The following is a 19146-nucleotide window of genomic DNA, read 5'->3' as shown; positions in this document are numbered from 1 at the left end:
TAGTTGCTTGTAGTAATCTCTCATGATCCTTTGTATTTCTGCAATGTCAGTTGTTACTTCTCCTTTTTCGTTTCTAAGTCTGTTGATTTGAGTCTTCTCCCTTTTTTTCTTGATGAGTCTGGCTAATGGTTTATCAATTTTGTTTATCTTCTCAAAGAACCAGCTTTTAGTTTTATTGATCTTTGCTTTCATTTCCTTCGTTTCTTTTTCATTTATTTCTGATCTGATCTTTATGATTTCTTTCCTTCTGCTAACTTCGGGGTTTTTTTGTTCTTCCTTCTCTGATTGCTTTAGGTGTAAGGTTAGGTTGTTTATTTGAGATTTTTCTTGTTTCTTGAGGTAGGATTGTACTGCTATAAACTTCCGTCTTAGAACTGCTTTGGCTGCATCCCGTAGGTTTTGTGTCATCGTGTTTTCATTGTCATTTGTTTCTAGGTATTTTTAAATTTCCTCTTTGATTTCTTCAGTGATCTCTTGGTTATTTAGTAGTATATTGTTTAGCCTCCATGTGTTTGTATTTTTTGCAGATTTTTTCCTGTAATTGATATCTAGTCTCATAGTGTTGTGGTCAGAAAAGATACTTGATATGATTTCAATTTTCTTAAATTTACCACGGCTTGATTTGTGACCCAAGATATGATCTATCCTGGAGAATGTTCCATGAACACTTGAGAAGAAAGACTATTCTGTTGTTTTTGGATGGAATGACCTATAAATATCAATTAAGCCCATCTTGTTTAATGTATCATTTAAAGCTTGTGTTTCCTTATTTATTTTCATTTTCGATGATCTGTCCATTGGTGAAAGTAGGGTGTTAAGTCCCCTACTATGATTGTGTTACTGTCGATTTCCCCTTTTATGGCTGTTAGCATTTGCCTTATGTACTGAGGTGCTCCTATGTTGGGTGCATAAATATTTACAATTGTTACATCTTCTTCTTGGATTGATCCCTTGATCATTATGTAGTGTCCTTCTTTGTCTCTTGTAATAGTCTTTAGTTTAAAGTCTATTTTGTCTGATATGAGAATTGCTACTCCAGCTGTCTTTTGATTTCCATTTGCATGGAATATCTTTTTCCATCCCCTCACTTTCAGTCTGTATGTGTCCCTGGGTCTGAAGTGGGTCTCTTGTAGACAGCCTATATACGGGTCTTGTTTTTGTATCCATTCAGCCAGTGTGTGTCTTTTGGTTGGAGCATTTAATCCATTTACATTTAAGGTAGTTATTGATATGTATGTTCCTATTACCATTTTCTTATTTGTTTTGGGTTTGTTATTGTAGGTCTTTTCCTTCTTTTGTGTTTCCTGCCTAAAGAAGCCCCTTTAGCATTTGTTGTAAAACTGGTTTGGTGGTGCTGAATTCTCTTAGCTTTTGCTTGTCTGTAAAGGTTTTGATGTCTCTGTCGAATCTGAATGAGATCCTTGCTGGGTAGAGTAATCTTGGTTGTAGGTTTTTTTCCCTTTCATCACTTTAAATATGTCCTGCCACTCCCTTCTGGCTTGCAGAGTTTCTGCTGAAAGATCAGCTGTTAACCTTATGGGGATTCCCTTGTGTGTTATTTGTTACTTTTCCCTTGCTGCTTTCAATATTTTTTCTTTGTATTTAATTTTTGATAGTTTGATTCATATGTGTCTTGGCATGTTTCTCCTTGGATTTATCCTGTATGGGACTCTCTGCACTTCCTGGACTTGATTGACTATTTCCTTCCCCATATTAAGGAAGTTTTCAACTATAATCTCTTGAAATGTTTTCTCAGTCCCTTTCTTTTTCTCTTCTTCTTCTGGGATCCCTATAATTCGAATGTTGGCACGTTTAATGTTTTCTCAGAAGTCTCTGAGGCTGTCCTCCATTCTTTGCATTTTTTTTTTTTTTTTTTTTTTTTTTGTGGTACGTGGGCCTCTCACCGCCACAGCCCCTCCTGTTGTGGAGCAGAGGCTCCGGACACGCAGGCCCAGCAGCCATGGCCCACGGGCCCAGCCACTCCGTGGCATGTGGGCTCCTCCCGGACCGGGGCACGAACCCATGTCCCCTGCATCGACAGGCAGGCTCTCAACCACTGCGCCACCAGGGAAGCCCCGTTCTTTTTTCTTTATTCTGCTCTGCAGTAGTTATTTCCACTATTTTATCTTCCAGGTCACTTATCCGTTCTTCTGCTTCAGTTATTCTGTTATTCAGTTATTGATTACTTCTAGAGAATTTTTAATTTCATTTATTGTGTTGTTTATCATTGCTTGCTCTTTAGTTCTTCTAGGTCCTTATTAATCATTTCTTGTATTTTCTCCATTCTATTTCCAAGATTTTGGATCATCTTTACTATCATTATTCTGAATTCTTCTTCAGGTAGACCGCCTATTTCCTCTTCATTTGTTTGGTCTGGTGGGTTTTTACCTTGTTCCTTCATCTGCTGCGTATTTCTCTGTCTTCTCATTTTGCTTAACTTACTGTGTTTGGGGTCTCCTTTTCACAGGCTGCAGGTTTGTAGTTCCCGTTGTTTTTGGTGTCTGCCCCAGTAGATAAGGTTGGTTCAGTGGGTCATGTAGGCTTCGTGGTGGAGGGGACTGGTACCTGTGTTCTGGTGGATGAGGCTGGATCTTGTCTTTCTGGTGGGCCAGACTGCCTCTGGTGGTGTGTTTCGGGGTGTCTGTTAACTTATGATTTTAGGCAGCCTCTCTGCTAATGGGTGCAGTTGTGTTCCTGTGTTGCTAGTTGTTTGGTATGTGGTGTCCAGCACTGGAGCTTGCTGGCCGTTGGGTGGAGCTGTGTCTTAGTTTTGAGATGGGGATCTCTGGGAGAGCTCTTACCGATTGATATTACGAGGGTCTCTGATGGACCACTGTTCTGAACTTGGTTCTCCCACCTCAGAGGCTCAGGCCTGACACCCGGCCGGAGCACCGAGAAGCTGTCAGCCACATGGCTGGTGAGGGTCAACAACTCTGCTTTGCCCTCTGGGCTTCAGTTTCCTCACCCCTAAACTGAAGTCACTCTGGGCTTTCAGCGGGTCTTCCCTCCAAGCCTGCCCCTGTAGCTCCAGGCCTAAGCAGCTGTTTGTCAGCTGCTTTCTCATCTGCCCTTTTAGGGCAGGTCTCTGGCAGACCCCAAGGCCTGGTCTGGTGTCCTCTGACCCCAGGTGGGATGGGGTCCCTCATCCCCCTCTGCCAGAGCAGACATGAGGACAGCCAGGGAAGAGGCCACCCAGGAGCCCCGAGGGGACATGACGGCACAGGATCCGGGACAGAACTGTTACCCACCTGGGTTCTTGGACTCTTTAATCAATAGAAATTAATAAGAGGCCAGACAAGAAATTCAGGCAAGGCTTTATTGGGACTCATTCTGTAGCAGGCGGGAGTGGAAACAAGTAACAGCTTCCCTTGCTCTCTCGCTGAGGAGGGGGTGAGCTGGTCCCTTAAGTGGGGTGAGGGTAGGGGTGGGTCCAGGGGTCAGGAGGGGTGGCTTAGGTGGTCTGCCCACCCCTTTGTGGTACTGTGTACATGGGGCATTTGCAGGACCCTGCTTTTGCTCCCAGCAACTCAGAAGTGGCAGTTGGGATTTTGGTTTTTTTCTATCTTGTTTTGTCCTTAATTTGCCCCAGCTGTGCTGTGCATGCAGTTTGTTTAGCCCCTTATAGTCCCTTTGTATCTGTTGCTTGAGAAGACGTTTGTCCAGGTGCAAGCACTGCAGAAAAGGGTCCCAGGTCCCAGTCCCAGCGTACCACAGAACCTTCTGCTGTGCTCTGAGCTCATTCAGCCCTGGTTGACCAGATGCCCCCGTCGACCACAGTTCCCTAGGGGGTCTTCTGGAATCTGGCTCTCAGGCCTCTTTGCAGAGCCTCCAGCCAGCCCCTTTGGGGTCTCTGCTGGACCGTGGGGTCTGGGGAGGGATGCTGGGCCTTCTCTCTCTGAGAACCTCCACCCTCAGTGTGGGCAGAGGTGGTGGTGAGACCCTGGTGACTTGCGGTGCCGCAGGTCCAAGTTCCTGAGCGACAAGTGGATGCTGCAGAAGGGCTTCATGAAGGAGGAGGACCTCTTGGTGAAGAAGCCATGGTGAGGACGCCTCTGAGCAGAGATGTCTCCCCAACCACACGCGTGTGGCTCGGGACTTGCGTTCCTAGTACCCAGGGCACGTGTGCTGTCCTGCACCTGGCTGGGCGCCCCTGCGGTCTCCCTGTCCTGGACTCAGCCTCCCGCCCACCCTCTTCTTGCAGGTGGTGGCACCTCCGAGTTCAGGAGCTGAGCCTGTCGGCCCCGCTGACGGTGCTGCCCACGGTCACCTGTGAGCACACCATCGACATCCTCCGGGAGAAGGGCTTTGACCAGGCGCCCGTGGTGGACGAGTCGGGGTCAGTCTCAGCCTCCATCCAGAGCTCTGCCCTCAGAGGGCCCTGCTGGGCGCCTCCAGCCTGTGCTCCACGCTGCTCTGTGTCCGCGGTGCTGGACAGGGCAGCCCAGTGGACCCCACAGCTGGCCGGCTGACCTTGGTCACTTTGCACTCAGATGCTCAGAGTATTGGACGGCTGGTCCCTGAGCACCGGCCAGGATGGGGACTGCTTATATTAACCCTTTGGGCTTTAATGCCTTGGTCCCAGCCCATTGCACCCAGCCTGTGCACAGGAGGCCGGTGTAGGGTCCTGCCCTGGCTCTGGGCATGTGCCTGACAGTGGAAGGCCGTGACAGACGTGCCCTGGTGACAGTGACCCACCATCAGGGCTCTCCCGGGACTGTCCCAATTCTAGCACCGAAAGTCCCATGTCCCACGACACTGGCCAGCTGGTCACCCTTGACACCTGTCAGAATGGAGATGCCCAGAGGACTCACTGGTTTACCGTTGCCTGCACTGGACGGTCAGCTCCAAGGGCAGGGTGTCTGGTCACTGCTCGGCTCCTGCCACACAGAGACCCTGGGCAGATAGTGGTTGATTCTAAGAGGAGTTCTGGGTTTGACCCTGAGGGTGGCTGTGCTGGACTCTGCTGTCTTGGCAGGGGGTGGGGTGGGGTGTGGAGAGTGCGGGAGAGGCACCAGTGCTGACTCCTGCACCGCCTCCGCTTCCCCAGGGTGATCCTGGGGATGGTGACCCTGGGGAACATGCTGTCGTCCCTGCTCGCGGGGAAGGTTCAGCCTTCGGACCAAGTTCGAAAAGTCATCTACAAGCAGTTCAAACAGGTACGATCCTCGCGAGGCCTGAGAAGTCGGTGCTGAGACCAGCTCTGTCCCGGGAGGCGGGGCCACGCGTCCCTCGCCCCTGACCCTTGACACCACCCCAGATCCCATCAGACCCCTAAATCTGACAATTCGCCCCAGCTTCACAAAGCGAGAAGCCCCAGGTGGGGAAAGGCCAGCATTGGTGAGGGCTCAGCCACGCCCGTACTTTGGCAACGCCTGTGGTCACTGGCAAGCCCAGGGACCGTCATCCCAGCCAAGCCGGACATCTGCCAGCATGACCATTCCCAGGGCACCGGGCCCTGATTTTGTCCTGTGCCCACCTCAGTTAAGACCACCTGGCGCGCCTAAGTACTTAATAAGAACTAGAACGTTCTGGGGGCTGAGCCGGGGCTGGTCAGACCCCGTGGTCATCCTGAGATGATGGCCACCCTGTGATGGGCCAGGGCAGAGCCGACTCTGCGTCCCCGAGGGTGCCTGGGGTCAGGGCAGCCCCTCTCCCTGGTCTCCTGGCATTCCGCAACCCCTTCCTTTCTCCTCGGACCCCCAATGAGTGGGAGTGCTGGGTCGCTGGCTGTCTCCCGCTTGAAAGGCTAGCAGGTGGAGCCCAAATCTAGGAATGGATTTGATTTTCCTGTTTCCCCACCTCACACGTAGCCGAAATGTCACCAGCATCTGTGTGTTTCTCCCCATATCCACCCCGCTGCCATCGCCTCTAGCGTGGTCCCTGCACGGCCCCTCACTCCTGGCCCTAACTCTCTGCGGCTGGAGAGACCACAGGAGACGTGGGTGGGGTCTTGCCCCTTCCTGCCAAGCCCAGCCGGGAGGGTCCCGGCCCTGCGACCCCGGCTGCCTCCACTCCTGCCGTCCACCTGCCCTGGTTCTCAGACGGGCCGGTCCCTTCCTGCTGCCTTGGCACCGGCTGTCTCTCTCCTGCCCCCCACCCCCCCGTCCCCTCCTCTCGGCTTCTCTGACCCCCAGGCCCCGAGCACCTAGCACACGGGGTGTGTTCTTGGAGCACTTATTGCCCCCCAGTCCGGTGGAAGCTCCAAGAGGCTATCCTGGCCCCGTGGCCCCTGAGTGGGGAGCACAGGGCCCGGCGTCACATGCATGTGGGTGGCCAGCCAGGCTGAGCAGGGGTAACCTTTCCGCCCATGCCATTGCCCACCAGCATTTCTGGAAGTTTCTGCCCCTCCTCTTCCCTGCGTTGAGCTGAACATAGCGTGTCCCGTTTGATGATTTTGAAATGAACACACACCCGCGACACCACAGTCAAGAGTGAGCGTATCCACCCCCTCCCCCACTTCTACCTCGGCTTCCTCTCCCCTCCCCGCACGTCTATCCTGTCCCGTAGACTGTGCGCCCTCCCCGGGCTCGTGTGCACACGCAGCCCCACCGTGTGTACCCTTGTCTGGCTTCTTTCATGCAGCAGAGTGGTTTGTGCTTTATTTTCTATAAAAATTTATTTTTTCTTTTTGGCTGCGTTCAGTCCTCGTTGCTGCGCGCGGGCTTTCTCTAGTTGCGGCGAGCGGGGGCTACTCTTTGTTGCGGTGCAAGGGCTTCTCATTGCGGTGGCTTCTCTTGTTGCAGAGCACGGGCTCTAGGCGCGCGAGGGCTTCAGTAGTTGTGGCACACGGGCTCAGTAGTTGTGGCTCACAGGCTCTAGAGCGCAGGCTCAGTAGTTGTGGCGCACGGGCTTAGTTGCTCCATGGCATGTGGGCTATTCCCGGACCAGGGCTCGAACCCGTGTCCCCTGCATTGGTAGGCGGATTCTTAACCACTGCGCCACCAGGGAAGCCCAGCAGAGTGTTTTGAGGTCCCTCCGAGGTGTGGTGTGCATGCTGTCCACCCCCTCCCGTGCCTGAGTCCAGTCCTGGTGTGTCTCTGGCCTCTCCTGCTGACTCTCTGCTGTGTGTGCCCTCCCCTCCCCCAGGGAAGAGCCGAGCGCTCTAATGTTACTGAGTCCAAGCTTGCTCTGCTCGCCGCACAACAGGCCAGTAGATCGGGAGACAAGGTGTCGAGGCTAGGAATACAACTTTATTTGGAAAGCCAGCAGACGGAGAAGATGGCAGACTGATGTCTCAAAGAACCGTCTTCCCGGGGTCTGGATGCCAGTTTCTTTCACAGAACGGAGAGGGGGAGGAGGTGGGGAAGTAAAGTAAAAAGGCCATAAGATACGCAAATGTCCCCTGGAATGGCCAGCCTCGGGGAGGGGATGTGTTAGCTTCTTCTTTCTTGCAGCCATCCACGGGTGGGCAGGGTCAGGACGTTTCCATGAACAAAGGCACTTGGGTTTAACATTTAGGCAGAGGGGCGGGGTTCCCCAAGGCAGGCTGTCCTTTTAGCGAACAAAAGCAACGGGAAGCAAAGGTTAAAGTAAAAGAAACAGATGCAGCCTGTAGTCAGGATTGGCTCTTCCCTGTTCCACTAGGTCACCCCCCTTAGTGGCCGAGGCTGAACTCCAGCTGCAGCCTTCCCCCGAGGTGTAGCCGAGCCCCAGTTCCCTGGGCTCTAGTGCCATCCAGGCCCTCAGGGGTCTCGACGCCCTGCCACCGAGATGTTGGGTGGGGCCGTGTGTGCCTGCTCTGCTCCAGGAACCAAGCGGTGGGTGTGAGCGGACACAGGACGTCCTTCAGCAGGGTCCCCGGCATCCCTGGTGCAGACAGGGTCCCGAGGAGAATGCGGGGCCCTGAGGAAACCTGGGTGGGTCCTGTCTCCTGGGTACACCTTCCGCATCCAGGGCTGCCCCTTCCTGCCGCCACGGGGGTCTGGCCGCCGGCCGTGAGCAGCAGGGGGAGGTGCCCATGGAGCTGTGGCGCCCCCTTTCCGCCCTGTTCTCCCGGCGGAGAGGAGGAATCCTGACCCCCGTGGTCTACTGACCACGCCCAGCGTCTGACCTCGTAAAGGCAAGCATGGGGGAAGTTGCTTCCACAGCCCGGGGCCGCTGTGTTGTGTACCGCTCGGCTACACTAGTGCTTGGCGGGCAGTGGTGCCCAACCCTCCTTACACAGGTTAAGGCACTGCTGGCGCTTCTCCTCCCACCCCCGAGCTTGCGTCCTCTCCCAGGGGACTTGCCTCCGTTGCCAGAGCCGACCTAGAAGGGGTTCCAGTGGGGCTCACCGCTTTGGAGATCGCCTTGGGGTTTGAAAGATGGACCCAAGTGTCCTTGTTTTCTTTTTCTTGGAAGCTCTCATCGTGTGTCTACTGAGCAGATGGCCCAGAGTGGGGGCTCACGTTGCCCTCCCCTCACCAGGCCCTGTGTCCCCGCCCCTCACCACGCCCTGTACTGTCACATCTTGCACTGATGTAGGATTTGTTCCGATGGATGGCGAATATTAACGCTGTTCGTAACTAAAGGCACTAGTTTACTGAGGGTTCAGTCTTTGGGTTCTATAGCTCTGTGGGTTTTGACAAATGTACAGTGACCTGTACCCATTAGAGCGTCACACACAGTAGTGTATGTGCCCCACGTGCCCTGGATCCCTGTACCCATTCCCCACCGCCTGAACCCTGCAACCGCCAATCTGACTAGTTTTGCCTTTTCCGGAAATTCATAGAGGTGGGATCATACTGTGGGAAGCCGTCCTGCTGGCTCTTTGCAGAGTGATACATATGGACTCTTCCAGGTCATCCAAGTGTCCTTTCACGTGTGTCAAGGCTCGTTCAGTCTCTAAGTCAGCAAGAGGCTCCAGAAGAACCTTCTGGAGGGACGCCGGCCCCTCCTGCTGCCTTGTGCTCCTTTCCTTGGGCTCCGGCCAAGCTGGGCTGCCCTGGCGAGCGCTGACCACGGCTTCCCTTCCAGATCCACCTGACGGACCCTCTGGGCAAGCTCTCGCACATCCTGGAGATGGACCACTTCGCCCTGGTGGTCCATGAGCAGATCCAGTGTAAGTGGGGCCCTCTGCGGGCTGTGGGTGGGGGCATGAGCCCTGTGGGGTGCTGGCCGCCGGGCCCCCAGCCCAGGCTTGTGTGTGCGCTTTCCTGCCGTGAGCGCACAGGGCGCCTGGGAGCTGGAGAAGCTGATCCCCAGCCTTGGGTGCAGATCTCAGAGGGACCGCGCTGTGGGCCAACCTGGGTACCAGCTCGCGGTGAGATCACAGGGCTTTATAGCCTGCTCATAAAGCCCTTCCCGGACCTCCTGGCCGCATCTCTGGAGGCCCGGGATGTTATTCTGGTGCCGGGAGAGGACGAGGGTTATACAAATCCCGAGAATTAGGGCCGGTGGGGGGGGCCTTGGAGCCCGCCCTCCCGCCCGCCGAGGGCTGGTCCCGGGGCCTGGGCGCCCCCACCTAACCCTCTCCCATCCTCGGTTCCTCAGCGTGGGACCTGGCCTTGGGGGTGGGGGGGGACCTGCAGGTGTGTACGCCCCGCCCACCCCTCGAGCTGGGGGGCGGCACTGTGGTCAGCATCGCAGCCTCCAAGTGCCAAGGAGGGCGTCCAGGCCCCGGACCCCGAGTTTGGGTGGGAGGCTCCCCTTCTTGTGTCACACACTCGTGTTTGAACATCTACACACCCTGATGTGGGATCCGGTTTCAGGGTCTGTAAATAAAGTTTCCTTTGACACCGCCCTGTCAGAAAGCACGGTCAGCGGCCGCTTTCGTGCTGTGTGGGCGGAACTGAGGGGTCATAACAGAGACCCTACCGCCCTTTACAGAAAGTTTGCCCACCCAGCTCTGGCCAGTCTCCCGGGGGACCTGGAGACCGCTCTGACTGCCCGCCCCCGTGGGGCTCAGTGCTCCAAAGCTGCCCCTTTGCCTAGAAGCCCCTCATCTCTTCTGGGTGCCCCTTGCTTTTTCCTGAGGTGCTCCGAGCCGGCCAGTAGGGTGCCTGGCCTCTCTGTCTCCAGCAGCCCACCCTGTGTGACCTCTGCCCTCAAAGGCGTGAGGGACAGACAGGGAAGCGGGGTCTGGTGGAATGGGGTGCGACCTGGGCACTTGCCACTGGCTGCTGAGCTCTGCCCGGCCCGCTGTGTGCTTCACAACAGCTGTCGGTCAGGGTTCCCCGAAGAAACAGAACTAGCAGGATGTGTGTACACAGGGATTTGCTCTAAGGAATGGCTTATAGCCTGGCAAGTCCCAAGACCTGCAGGGCTAGTGGCCAGGTTCAAGGCCCCAAGAGTCGATGTTTCCGAGTCCAAAGCCGGACATTTCCATCTTACTCGCGTTGGGTCAGCCCGTTTGTTCTATTTGGGCCTTCAACTGACTGGATGAGGCCCACCCACACTGGGGAGTGCAATCTGCTTTACTAGGTCCATCCAAACAAGAGTTGATCTCATCCAAAGACACCCAGAATGTTCGCCCAGTATCGGGGCACTCCATGGCCCAGTCGAGTTGAAATGTAAAATTTACCGTCTCCATCACCCTCCCTGCCCTTGGGCGGCAGGGCAGGGGGCCAGCGGCCTGCATCCATTCTAAGCCTGAGAGAAAGGCATGGGTTTGAACACAGAACTGTAGGCCAGAGATGTGAGCCGGTGGTGCTGGGTGTGAGCAGGATTGGAATTTCATGCCACGACTCGGGCCTTGGGCACCAGGGGCGACCACCGGCTGTTCTGAATGAATGTGACCCTCGGGCGTCCCTGGTGGGCGTGGCTCAGAGGGGTCAGGGCCCTGCTGTCTGCAGCTTCACCCAAGTGGCTTGCGTTGGGAGGGGACGGCACTTGTGCTTGGGCCGCCAGGGCACACAGGTGCCTGTGGACACGGGGCATCCTGCCCGCACGCCCCCGCCACCCTGTGCCCGGGGGTGTGGCCGCCTCAGATCCGCTCCGTATGAAGGCCCCTCTGAACCTGCGGCCTTGTCGCCCCTCAGACCACAGCCACGGGGAGTCCACTAAGAGGCAGATGGTGTTCGGAGTCGTCACTGCCATCGACTTGCTGAACTTCGTGGCCGCCCGCGAGCGGAACCAGAAGACAAACTCGGGAAGTGGAGGTGCCGGGGCCGCAGCCCAGCTCTGACTACCCCCCAGGGCCGTGTGGCTGTTCTCTTTTGCTTTCATAAACACTAAACAAACAAACACGTGATTTTTAGCCACCTGGCACTGGGCATCACTCTGTCACAGTGGGTTTCAAGGATGCTTACTGCTTAGCCCGGGCCCAGCAGAGATGTTATAGGTCCCCGTCATTAACACTTGGCCACCTAAATGAATCTATGCATGATTTATTCGATTAGATGTGTTTTTCTTTAACTAACTTTCTCTTAAGATGTTTCGGCAAGCAGATCTTTTCAAAGAGAACTCAGCCAGGCGGATGGACCCCTGCCGTGACTGGGGTAGGGGGACTGAAGACAGAGGCCAGTGCCTTTCCCAGGAGTCCAGAGTGGGGAGCAGGGGAAAGGGACCCAGGAAGCGTGCGTCGGCACTGTGGCCCTTCCCCCAGCAGCGTGGTCCACCTGGGGATGGGTTGGTTGGAGTGGCTTGAGCGTTTGGGGTTTTTTAATTGACGTGAAATCCACTTAACCTAAAATGATCAATTTTTCAATGTGTAATTCAGTAGCGTTTATTAGAGGTCGTCCAGCCACCACCTCTGTCGAGTTCCAGAACATTTCATCCCCCCATCAAGCAGTCACTCCCCTCTCCCCTCCGCTCCTGGCACCCACTACTCTGCCTTCCATCCCCATGGCTTTACCGTTTTGGATATTTCATATAAAAAGAATCATACAATCTGTGACCTCTCGTGTCTGGCTTATTTCACTTCGTCTGATGTTTCTGAGATTCATTCACGCTGCCGCACGAGTCCGTGCTTCACTTTTGTGGCTGATCAGTACTCCTTATACGGACAGACCACGTTTCCTTTATCCATCATCAGTTGATGGACATTTGGGTTGTTTCCACTCTTGGGCTGCTGTGCCTAGTAGTGCCTTCGTGTACAGGCATTTGTTTGAACACCTGTGTTCAGTTCTTTTGGTTCTACACCCAGGACTGGAACTGCTGGGCCACGAGATAATTCTATGATGGATTTTTGGGGGAGCCACCAAACTGTGTCCCACAGTCGCACCATTTTACATCCCCACCAGCAGTGCATGAAGGTTCCAGTTGCTGCACATCCTCACCAACGCTTATCTTCTGCGTTTTGTTTTTTATAGCCACGATTGATAGTGGGTGTAAAGTGTTATCTCACTGTGGTTTTGATTTGCATTTCCCTAACGACTAATGATGTTGAGCATCTTTTTATGTGCTTGTTTGGTCATTTGTGTATCTTCTTTGGAGAAATGTCTATTCAAGTCCTTTTGCCCATTTTAAAATTGAGTTGTTTGCCTTTTGTTGTTCAGTCGTAGAAGTTCTTTATATATTCTGGATACCAGAGCCTTATCAGACACGTGATTTGCAAATATTTTCTCCCGTTCTGTGGGGTAGCTTTCCTCTTTCTTGATAATGACCTTTGGTGTACAACAGTGTTTCGTTTTTGATGATGTTCAATTTATCTGTTTTTTCTTTTGTTTCATTTTTGGTATTATATCCTTGCCAATCCAAGGTCATGTTTTCTTCTAAGAGTTTTATAGTTTTACGTTTAGTTCGTTGATCCATTTTGAGCTAATTTTAGTACATGGTGTGGGGCAGGGGTCCAGATTCATTCTTTTGTATATGGCTGTCCATTTGGGGAACAGACATTCTTTCTCCATTGAATGGTCTTGGCACTCTTGTGGAAAATCAGTTGGCCATAGATGTATGGGTTTATTTCCGAACTTTTGGTTCTGTTCCACTGGTCTATATGTCTGTCCTTATGCCAGTACCACACTGTTTTAATTACTGTAGCTTTGTAGTACATTTTGAAATCAAGAAGTGTGAGTCGGGCTTCCCTGGTGGCGCAGTGGTTGAGAGTCCGCCTGCCGATGTAGGGGACATGGGTTCGTGCCCCAGTCCAGGAAGATCCCACATGCCGCGGAGCAGCTGGGCCCATGAGCCATGGCCGCTGAGCCTGCGTGTCCAGAGCCTGTGCTCCGCAATGGGAGAGGCCACAACAGTGAGAGGCCCGCGTACCACAAAAAAAAAAAAAAAAAGAAGAAGTGTGAGTCCTCTGGATTTGTTTATGTTCGGTATTGTTTTGGAAATCGTGATGTATCTTTCTTCATGTTTCTTGTGCTTGGAATTCGTTGAGCTTCTTGGGTTCCAATATCTGGTTTGTAGGAGTTCCAGAAAAGAGGAAACAAGAGAGAAGGAAATCACCAGTGAAATAATTCAAGAAACTGTCCCAGACTGAAAGACACGAGTTTGTAGATTGAAAGGTTCCACCTAGTACCCAGCACAACAGATGGAGAAAGACCCACACAGGGAACATCATCATGAAATGTTAGTTCACTTGGGACAAGAAGATCAGAAAAAGTTTCCACTTAGGGGTGGGGAAATCCAGCTCACAGAGAGAGTCTAGGGAATGAGAAGGGGATCCAGCTTCTCCATCTCTAGCATGTGGAGGCTGGGAGACAAGGGAGCGAAGACTCAAAACATCTGAAAGAAGGGACGTGGGCCAGAATCCTGGATGCAAGCACGCTCTCCCTTAACCCTGGAGGGAGGATGTAGACGTTTCCCCCGAGGCAGGTGGCCTCCGGGCCCAGGGGAGCACTGGAAGATGCACTACACCAAAATGAAGGGGGAAAACAAGGGCCCCAGCAGGCCATCAAGACGGGTACCCCCAGAGTGACGGGGAACAGGGCTGGGCAGCCATAGATATTTCGATAGACGGACACAGCGTGCAGGACATGCTGAAGACGCAGCCCTGAGGGCCCACTCTTGTTTCCTAAACGCCGGAGACGGCCCCTTCCAAGGCCTCAGACCACGTGGGCAGGCCGAAGATTCGACGGGAGAGGCCACCGTCCCTCAGGGGCTTTCTGGCGGGGCTGGGCTGTGTGGACGGGGTGCTCACAGCTGCCTGACCCTGTCCCGGCCGCCGCGCTCCATCCACCTTCCGGGAAGGGCCTCCTGTCGTGGACGTGGCTTCACCCCTCTGTAAAGAGCCCCGGGTACAGCTGGGTGTGCCTTTTGGGAACGGCCAGTTTCTTACTTGTCAGCTATTTGTCTCTAAGACCGAGGCTCCTTCCGGGTGTTCTGCAGCCCTGGGCCCCCGGCAGCCGCGAGCAGGCCACACGCCGCCGTCCCCCCGGGGGCTGTGCGGGAAGCCGTCCCGGTCCCCACAGACAACCCGGAAGGCGGAGGCCTTCCCCACCAGGTCCGAGGAGGGCCTGGGACTGCACAGAGCTGGCGGGAGATGTGCTCTGACCTCAGGGGGGCTCATTTGATGATTTGACTGAGGATGGGGAAGTTTTTTCAAAAAAGTATTTTTCAGTAGAACTGTGGTAGGACAAATGAGAAATATCAGGTCCTAATCCCTGGAACCTGAGAATGTTCCCCTCTTTGGAAGTGTTTGCAGGTGCGATGGGGCAATTATCCTGGGTCATCCAGGTAGGCCTAAAGGCCCTCACGTGTGTGCCAACAAGGGTCCGTCTGGGGGAGAGGTGAGCGGAGACCTGAGACTCACGGACAAGAGGAGGAGGATGCGGCCGTGGAGACAGAGATGGGAGGGATGCGGCCGCAAGCCAGGGATGCCTGGAGCCCTGGAAGCTGGAAGAGCCAGAAGGACCCGCCCCCAGAGCCTCCAGAGGGAGCACGGCCCTGTGACACCCTGATCTCAGACTCCTGGCTTCCAGACTGGGAGGGAATGAAGGTCTGTTGCTTTCAGCCCCCTGTTCGTGGTGCTTTGTTTCAGCAGCCCCAGTGTATCGGTGGACTCATCCGGTTATACTCTCTTGCATTTGACTTCTTTCACTCAGCATAATATTCCGATTTTAAGGGAATATTTCAGACATACAAACAGGAGGAAGGAAAGAACAGTAACCGCCCCACTGAAGAAATAAAACCTCACAACGGCAGCTGGAGCCCCGCGTGGCGTTCTGATGGCGCCTGTGTCGTCTCGCCACACACGCGTGTGTCCCTAGGTGGCCCGTGTTACCGGTATCCTAGGTACCGTTGTGCCGCCAGCCTTTTCTGCTCAGCTCCGCGCTCTCAGGATGGTGTGCGTTGATGGCGCTGCACCGGCTCGTCCACTTCCGGCCGTGCCATCTTCCCTCCGACCGCTTCGCCCACCCACACGGACTGGCGTTTGTTTCCAGTGCTTTACTGTGACACGTGACGCGGCCACAAACATCTCTGAACGCAGTGGCTAAACCTTACAGATCACTGTTATGAACTGGCCACTGTTCTAAGCGTTTCACGTGTACTCACTCAGTTTAAGTCCCGTGATTGAACCTCTAGACTTCTATGAGAGAGAAAGACACTCATTCCTCTGTTGCATAAGCCACGGTTACTTTGGGTCTGTGCTACTTACAGCTAGCTGGGCCCGACCCTCACTGGGATGCTTGGGCAGGAGGAGGGGGGCTGCTAGGAGTGACGGTGTCTTCAGTTTTTCCAGAGATAGACGGCCACCTGCCCCCCACCCCGCATTAGCTAGAGCTGCCACCCGCCCCCCACCCCGCATTAGCTAGAGCTGGTGAAACAAAGTACCCCAAACTGGACAGCTTAAACAACACAAATTAATCCTCGCACAGTTCTGGAGGAAAGAGGGCCAAGATCCAGGTGTGGGCAGCGTTGGTTCCGTCTGGAGGCTTTTTCCTAACTTCTCGGGGTTTGCTGGCAACTCTTGGGCTTCCCTGGGGTGAAGCATCACCTTGACCTCTGCCTCCATCTTCACGTGGTGTCCTCCCTCTGCATGTATCTCTGTTTCCAAGTCACCCCTTTTTATAAGAACCCCAGTCATCAGGTTAGGGCCACCCTAATGACCTCATCTTAATTAACTGCATCTATAACTACCTCATTCCAAATAAGGTCACGTTCAGAGGTGCTGGGTCAGGACTTCAACCTATGAATTTGGAGGGGACGCAGTCAGCTCCTGACGCCCCCGACATAACCTGCCCTCATCCCTTTGTTGACACTTCTGACGTCATACCCGACACTTCCACTTGGATCCTATTGGCTGATCCAGCTGCCAGCACACAGGGTACCTTTGGGGGAATTTGAAAAAGGCAATCCCTCTGCTAGATGCAGCCCTGGGGGCACACAGCTTGGCAAGGCAACAGTGCCTTTGTGCAAATTGGAAAAATGGTGAATTAGTCCATCGCTGCCATTTCTCCAGGCAGACCCAGGACGCAGGCCTGTGCTGGGGACCCTCTAGTGTGAGCAGAGGTCGGCCTGGAGTCAGCTAGCCTCACCCTCTGCTCCACACCCTCGCTCTGGCCACAGCAGTATTAGCACAAGAGGCTGCCCTGCCCACTGGCCTGAATGTGGGAACGTGTCCCACCTTAGCTGCAAGGGAGGCTGGGCAGTGGAACATTTATTCCGTGGCCACAGGCTCAGCTTAAAATGGGGGGGGGGTGTCTAAGGAAGTCCTAAGGAAGAAGAAAAAGTAAAAGTTGGGTGCCGGTTTCAATTTCTGCCATACCCTCACCCCTTCCCAAGGTGTCCTTTTTAATGAAAACCCAAATGACAGAGAGAGCTGGCTCAGGACACTGGTGTCCCAGAGAGCAAGCAAACGGATGGAGCTCCTTGGGTCCAAACCCATGGTCAGCCCACGTGGCTGGTGGGCCCTCCCTCCCCCGAGCTGGGGTGGTGGACACGGGTCATGCCTGGCCGTGCCCAGCAGGAAGGGGGTCTTCCTGGGTTGTGGATTGCCTCATCTCATGACTCAAGTCCTGGGGGGAGACAAAGGCCACCTCCCAACCTCTGGGCCGGAAGCGCCAGCCACTCCCGCACCATCCCTTGCAGCTAGGGTGCAGGCCCCCCGACACGCCTGGAGGATGAGATTCGCCACCCCGACCAGGTCCGGGGCCAGGGCCACCAGGAGGGAGGAGGGACGGCGAGCCTCTCTGCAGGGAGGGTCCAGCTGGCATGCAGAGGGCAGTGCCGTCCCACCCACTGGTGGCAGAAGCGTGGCCCCCTCCCCATCCCTGGTGTGACCAGCCATGGGTGGGTGGCCAGCCTGAGCCTGGCCCTCCCACTTCGTGGCCATCAGTCAGGCCCCCCTGACAGTTCCCCTTCTGCCGAACAAGCCGCGGGGCTGTGCCGGTCGCAGCAGGAGCCCTGAGCAGGGACATGTCCCCTCCACTGCTGCCAGGGATGGCTGGGTTTTCATCCCACCCTCATTCTCCCTCAAGCTGAGCGCACAGTGGGTTCCAGAACCCTTCCCGCTTCCCGGAGCCAAGCCAGCTGGAGAAAGAAGCAGCTGTCCTCCGTGGCGGTCTCGGTGGTGCCGGGAAGACTCCTACCCCCGTTAATGGAGCTCTTCAGCTTGAAGTACCGTCAGCAGCCCCACGCTCCTTCGGAGACGTGCCTCCACGTGTACACAGAGACCTTCAGGCTCACGGCGAGGCTCTGTTTTATCTACCAAATCGGTCAGCATTAGAGAGGAGGCCGCGGGAGGTGCTGGGCGTCCCCGCCCACCTGGCGTGGGCCTCCACCAGCGCCCGACGAGGGCAAATCAAACCGGGATAACCCCCGGGGAGGGCGGCTTGAGAGCAGGAGCCTTAAAACGCTCCCTCATTCACTCCCTCGCTCACCAGCCACTGAGGTCCCACCACTGATCAGGTACCGGGGCCTCCCTGCTCGTGGGAGGAATCAAAGAAGAAATAAAACAGCTGCAAAGGTGATCTGTGCCACCAGGAAAAAGCAAGAGACCTACGGACGATGGATAAAAAGGGCCGTCTATACACGTGGTAGAATAGTATTTGGCCTCGAAAAGGGGCATCCTGACACATGCCACAACGTGGGTGAGCCTGCAGACGTTATGCGAGTGAAATCAGCTGGTCACAAGGACAAGTACTGTATGGTCCCTAACTCACAGAGGTCCCTAGAGGAGTCAGATTCATAGGGACAGAAAGTGAGAATAGTGGGGGCCCGGGGCTGGCGGGGGGCAGTGACAGGGAGCGAGTGTTTAACGGGGACAGAGTTTCAGTTTGGGAAGATGAAATAAACTGTGCACTTAAAAATAGTTAAGATGGTACACGTTATGATATGTGTATTTTACTACAGTTTTTTTAAATATATTTATTTTTGGCTGCGTTGGGTCTTCGTTGCTGCGCGCGGGCTTTCTCTAGTTGCGGCGAGCAGGGGCTACTCTTCATTGCAGTGCACGGGCTTCTCATTGCGGTGGCTTCTCTCGTTGCAGAGCATGGGCTCTAGCCGCGCAGGCTTCAGTGGTTGTGTCGCGTGGGCTCTAGAGCGCGGGCTCTAGAGCACAGGCTCAGTAATTGTGGCTCGCAGCTCAGTAATTGTGGCTCGCGGGCTCAGTAGTTGTGGCTTGCAGGTTCTAGAGTGCAGGCTCAGTAGTTGTGGCACACGGGCTCAGTAGTTGTAGCTTGTGGCTCTAGAGTGTGGGCTCGGTAGTTGTGGCTCGTGGGCTCAGTAGTTGTGGCACATGGGCTCAGGAGTTGTGGCTCACAGACTCAGTAGTTGTGGCTCGTGGGCTCTACAGCGTGGGCTCAGTAGTTGTGGCTTGCGGGCTCAGTTGTGGCATGTGAGCTCAGTAGTTGTGGCTTGCAGGCTCTAGAGCACAGACTCAGTAGTTGTGGCTCGCAGGCTCTAGAGCAGAGGCTCAGTAGTTGTGGCTCAGGCTCAGTAGTTGTGGCACGTGGGCTCAGTAGTTGTGGCTCATGGGCTCTAGGGCACGGGCTTGGTGGTTGTGGCTTGCAGGCTCTAGAGCACAGGCTCAGTAGTTGTGGCTTGTGAGCTCTGTAGTTGTGGCACACGGGCTCAGTAGTTGTGGCTCATGGGCTCTAGAGCGCAGGCACAGCAGTTGTGGCACACGGGCTCAGCTGCTCCGCGGCATGTGGGATCTTCCCGGACCAGGGCTTGAAGCCGTGTCCCCTGTGTTGGCAGGCGGATTCTTCACCACCATGCCACCAGGGAGGCCCTCACCGCAATTTTAAAAAGAAAGAAAAAGCAAGGAAAGGTTGAAGATCTCTGGGAGGCAGAGTGGCTGCGTTTCCCAACAGACTGGCAGGGTTGCCCGGTGGACAG

The 19146-nt window shown here is 54.7% G+C and overlaps 1 protein-coding gene across 1 annotated transcript in view; it reads left to right on the top strand.

Moving 5' to 3' along the window:
- Positions 1 to 11815, top strand: part of CBS (cystathionine beta-synthase) — a 30474-nt gene extending 18659 nt beyond the window's left edge. The window contains exons 12-16 of the mRNA XM_065876166.1: positions 3963 to 4040; positions 4202 to 4336; positions 5048 to 5156; positions 8956 to 9040; positions 10959 to 11815. Of these exons, the coding sequence (XP_065732238.1) occupies positions 3963 to 4040; positions 4202 to 4336; positions 5048 to 5156; positions 8956 to 9040; positions 10959 to 11104 (553 nt within the window). The 3' untranslated portion in view covers positions 11105 to 11815. The remainder of the gene's footprint in view (positions 1 to 3962; positions 4041 to 4201; positions 4337 to 5047; positions 5157 to 8955; positions 9041 to 10958) is intronic.
- Positions 11816 to 19146: the final 7331 nt, after the last annotated feature.

Source organism: Phocoena phocoena, chromosome 4, assembly GCF_963924675.1.
Source record: "Phocoena phocoena chromosome 4, mPhoPho1.1, whole genome shotgun sequence".
Taxonomy (NCBI): domain Eukaryota; kingdom Metazoa; phylum Chordata; class Mammalia; order Artiodactyla; family Phocoenidae; genus Phocoena; species Phocoena phocoena.
Note: the sequence above shows the minus strand (reverse complement) of the source record. Positions and strands in the feature narration are given on the sequence as shown.